The following is a 5,302-nucleotide window of genomic DNA, read 5'->3' as shown; positions in this document are numbered from 1 at the left end:
CTCTTATATACACGTAACGCTTGAACAGTGGTGTTTTAGAAGGAAAATCGTTGTGTGTTTGAATGTGTTTAATGAGTCCTTCCAACATTAAGAATAGCCATGTACTGTTTGATGATTCTACACTGCTACTGTATAAAAAAAAAAAAAAAGAAAAACCAAGAGCCCCAAGTAAGAACAGCATGTACACTATGCAGCATCAATAATATAAAGAATGATCACTTATTAAGAAAAGAAGGCTTTTTATTGAAAAGACAAACCAAAAGTGTCAGGCTGACAGAGAATTTTTCAAAAAGCCTGCTAAAAACACTTTATCGGACCATACCAGTGGGGCGGAACAAAGCGAGGGCGGAAGAAGAGCAACTCTTTTTTTATTAAATCTGTTCCTAGCCAGACAGGTGGATATCAAACTAAGCAGAGCCGCTTTAGTTCTCCTCTACAGGGGGATAGAAACCAGGTAAACCCTCCTTTATCTGTCAAACGACAGAGGACACAAAGAGAAAGAGAACAAGAGCTCTGGAATTCTGGAATCAAAGTATCAGCTTGCTCAACCGAGCAAACAATTCAAAAGAATCGTATTGTCTATCTTGTTATCTGGAGTTACCACAGGGTGGTCCTTTCTTCTGGCAAAGCTCTACATATTGAAAGGTCTCTTCTTTTATGGTTAAAGACCGAAAAAAAATCTTTCATGTTTTCATGCAATGCCTATTAAAACAGGAAGAGGGTGGGATTTATTGAAGTTCTAGCCAATACAGTTTAGACCTGCACCAGAGCTATCAATATGTCATTAAGATGAATGGGAACAAATAGCTTTTTCAGGTATTACGGGACCTACTTTATGGTTGAAGATCAACAGTACAGACAGGAAGAGGGACATATTAACCTATACAAAGCAATAAAATTCTGTGTAGTGCAATGTTAGTGTTAATTAATTTAATAAGTTGGTGTAGCTAGTTGATTGTGACATTTATATCTTATTTTATATTGTTTGTGACTTGTATTCAGTGTTTTTTTTTATCATTTCTATTTCTGTTTAGTTTCAATGGTTCCAGTTGGGAGTTCCTACCAACTTTTGTAGGTCTTTATTAGCAGCGCACCTCAGGAAGAGGTGTCGCTTCCCCGCAGTGTTGCCAGATGTGCGATAATTATCGCATTTGTACAATAATTTAGACCTCTGTATGATGTACGCTCAATAATGAAACGAAAAAACATAAATCCCAAATTTCAAATGTTGGTCATTTTAACCAAAGGGCTTCTATATTAATTCATCTAGCGGTGGATCCTACGTCTACCTTGCCCTGCTTTGTAAGCAGAACAATGTAACTTTTGGTGCTCTAGCAGCTAATAAACAGAATTGCAGAATTATAAGTGTATTGTAATAATTTTGGATAAGAGAAAAAGTCGGTTCGGAAAATGAATACAATTGATATTTTTATCACAGAAAGTTGCATAGTGCTGCTTTTAGCCAACGAGCACTATGTTGCGGTCCATGATGGCATGAAAGCTGTACTGCAAACGGACCCCTCAACATCCGAAAACACGCAGGATTCTGATAACTGCAACTCTGTGGTGGAGTTTGGACCGTCCCTCTTAGATACAGCAATTTATGCATCTATTGTAGTCATTTGCAGGTCGTTTTAAAAAGTTGTTGGTCTAAATAAATAACTATAATCTGTTTACCTTGTGCACGAAAATTTTCTTCCAAATACGATAATTTTGAGCTTCTGGTACTATACATTTCCAATCTGGCAACACTGTTTCTCCTTTAAGCATGCAAGCTCACTGTGAATGCAAACGGGAAGCACGGGTATCTTTTGCTCTTATATAAATGTCTTATTTAGTCTCTTTTTTGTAACTTAATCACTGTGTGAATTGTTAAAACTTTGTTAATATGTATTTTATAATATGTATCTGTGTAATTAGCTAATTCTCTTTGAAAGTGTCGCTGTTAATCTTGATATATTTTAACGCCTCATTCCCATTTGTGTTTTTCCATGCAGAAGTGAGAGAGAAGGAGGTTCGGTTATACCTCACCCTATTCTTCTTTAAAGGTATGTTTGTACATTTAATAGTTAAATCATTTGTTGTATATGTGTGAATATATTTGAGTATCAGTCTGAGTTATAGTATTCATTAGACTCATGTTGTCAATTACCACACGGTGCAGTTTTATTCAGTGGCAAAGCAAGATTGTATCAAAAGAAGTTTACACAATATTTACATACATTTTCATTTTTCCACTAAGTATTTACAAGATGGAATGTTGCAAGTATGCTGATATATTTGCATTAACTGTTGTTCTACATTGATATATTTTGTGAAATACTGATTAATTATGTTTACTACATGTATTTGTTTAAAGTATCTTGCTTCTCCTTTAAGCATTCATGGTCAGTCTCACTGTGAATGCAGAGAGGAAGCACGGTAGTGAGAGAGTAGGCCTCTTTTCTTTAAATTAGAATAAATTCCATCACACATGCCATCCATGTGTGGTTGTGCTTCTGTCCCAAGGATACTGCTTGATATCTGCTACATCGGCAATACCGAATTTTCAGCAGCCATTACTCCAGGCTTCAATGTCACACGATTCCTCAGAAATCACTCCAATATGGTGACTTGGTGCTCAAGTAAGATGTCTTATTATTGTTAATTATGAAAAGGAAAACTTCTGTTCTGCTTAAAGTGCCCTTATTATAGGTATGAAATTTATAATATGCATTTATTTTTACCTTATTTTCTCAATGACTCCTACACAATTGTTCAGTGATACATTTTTTCAATGCTGCTTTGTGTGCAGCGTTACCTGGGAAACCGCTATTTTTAACGTTCCAAAAGTGGCAGCTAGCTTCCATGAATTTGCAATTGACCATTCTCTAAGAGCTTGACTGACAGGTGGTTTGGCCAATCAGAACGCATATATTCCGCTGCTAGCCGCCATCTTGTCCAACGTCTACAGCCAGTCTCCATAGAAATCCATGTTAAAATGGGGCAAAAAGATAGACCGAATTTAATCTTTTTCAATATAAGTAAATATGAAGCTAAGCTTTACAAGCTAAGGAATTCCTTTAAAGTACTTGTTTTGCACAGCAAAAAGCTGTATCATGTCCGGCACTGTTAAAACTTGTGCTGTGAACTTCACCCCAAGTGGGATCTGTTTATGTTTTCAACGCAGCTACTCACGTTGCTTCGTGTCATCTTCTCACTCATTCAACTTTGACAGGTCTTTACTGCAAAAGACAGACGCTGCGACACTCTGAAGTAATGAAACTACAACACCATGTACTTGTTTAAAACCATTTTTTATATGTTTCACGTTATATTGTTGGCTCAGCGAAAACTTAAATACGCATATGCCCAGTAACCGCTGCCGTATCCCTTCTAGACTTAATCACAAATCAGTGAATTAACTTCTGTGGATTTAAACTTAATATGGTGTTTATGTAAATATTAAAAGACTATTGGTTCACTTGTTTGAACTGCCCAATACAGCGATCTGTCATGATACATTAAAGAGCCACAAAACACACAAAACGGCTTGAGATTCATTTTAAAAATGACTCGTTTCAATGATTCAGAGTCGAGTCTTTTCTTTTGAGAGAAAATAACTTTATACACGGTGCACTTTTTCAGATTAAAAATTTAGCAGGATGTGTTCTTTCACTTAGATCTGTGTTACACACTACATGAAAGGTAGTTTTCATAAATCCATAATAGGGCCCTTTATTTATTTATTTATTTATTTTTCTTGTGGAAATTGCAATACTTCCTGTCAGATATATTCAATTAACACAAGGTTCAAATAAACACTTATTTGAAATAGAACTATTTTGCAACATTTGAAACGTCTTTATTGTGCTGTTCAGTGCTGAAAAGTACTTTTTAAAATGGAAACACTACTGACCTCATTTTTAATAAGTACACTTTTTTTCAGTTTTATCAGTCGATCTGATAAAAGTACCCATCAGACCTCCAATGCAAAAAAGGAAAAGAGCCACCATGTTCACATGCACAAACTCGCAACGCACATTAGCCGAGTGTCTGACAGGCCAGCTGACAGCTGCATCATTGATCACGCACACGTTTTGTAGAATAACTGCCTCCTCTAACTGGAGTTCCTGTTCCTGTACGGCAGTCGGCTTTCCTTCACTGAGCCGCTCTCGGGCTGCCGAAAANTCGATTAGGGACGTTCGGTTATTCACGCAACAGTCTAATATGACTTAAATAAACCTGCGGTTTTCATGTGGAGCTCTTTAGCTGAACGTCTACACACTCGCTGTCGGTATACAAGAGGGAAACAGAAAGCAGCAGATAACAGAGTTAATATCTCACTCACATGGTAGTACGCAATGGCCTCTCGATCCAGAGCTCTGCTGACTGCCACCTCTCCCGTCAGTCGGTTGATGCTGAACACACCCTTAGGGTCTTGATCTGCTCCCCTTCCCGTCAGACGGAAGATGTGGTCTTCCTTCATGTCAGATGAGATCACCTATATCACAGGATAGCAGCCAAAATCATATTAATGTTAGCGTTATTGAAACCGTACAGTTAAAAAACAGATACAAATGCAAATAGGTCAAATGTACTTGAATAATTTATTAATTAATATTTTTGTAATTAATCCTTAAAGATCAACCAATAAATCCTCAAGTAATTGCTCTTAAAAGTGTTGTTACTTTATCTTTTTTACTATTAAAAATAAAATAAAATATTATATAAAGCTTTAAAAGCTTATAAATGCTATCTTGGCAGCAAAGTAAAATAAGTAATAACATTAATAAATTACAGTAGCATATAAATAATAAAATAAATAATAATAATAATAACAACATATGATTTTATTATTCAGTATACTTTTTATGTATGTTACGTATTATTTTTACTATTAGTTAATTTAGTTTATTTAGTTATTACTGTTCCAAAACTGAAGAAGAAAATAATAATGAAAATAAATATGAGACCCTGGACCACAAAACCAAACATCAAAATACATAGGTCAAAATTATTCAGTTGTTATTGATTTTACTGACATAGGTCTTTTATGCCAAAAATAATTAGGATATTACTGTAAGTAAAGATCATGCTCTATGAAAATATTTTGTCTACCATAAATTTCTCAACTTAGTACTCAAGAACTTCATTTGGACAACTTTAAAGGCATTTCTCTCAGTATTTTTGCACCCTTATATTACAGATTTTTAAAAAGATTTATCTCTTGTCCTATCCTAATAAAGCATATATCATAATAAACCATATATCAATAAAAAGCCTTCAGCCTTCAGCTGATGTATACATACATCTACAAAAA

The 5,302-nt window shown here is 35.2% G+C and overlaps 1 protein-coding gene across 1 annotated transcript in view; it reads right to left on the bottom strand.

Annotated features, from left to right (window-relative positions):
- LOC122362775 (cadherin-13-like) overlaps nt 1–5,302 on the bottom strand; it is a 47,130-nt gene that overhangs the window by 37,045 nt on the left and 4,783 nt on the right. The window contains exon 2 of the mRNA XM_043264330.1: nt 4,331–4,483. Coding sequence (XP_043120265.1) covers nt 4,331–4,483 — 153 coding nt within the window. The remainder of the gene's footprint in view (nt 1–4,330; nt 4,484–5,302) is intronic.

Source organism: Puntigrus tetrazona, chromosome 18, assembly GCF_018831695.1.
Source record: "Puntigrus tetrazona isolate hp1 chromosome 18, ASM1883169v1, whole genome shotgun sequence".
NCBI classification, from domain to species: Eukaryota; Metazoa; Chordata; class Actinopteri; order Cypriniformes; family Cyprinidae; genus Puntigrus; species Puntigrus tetrazona.
The sequence above is the reverse complement of the archived record's forward strand: the minus strand, read 5'-3'. Positions and strand labels throughout refer to the sequence as shown.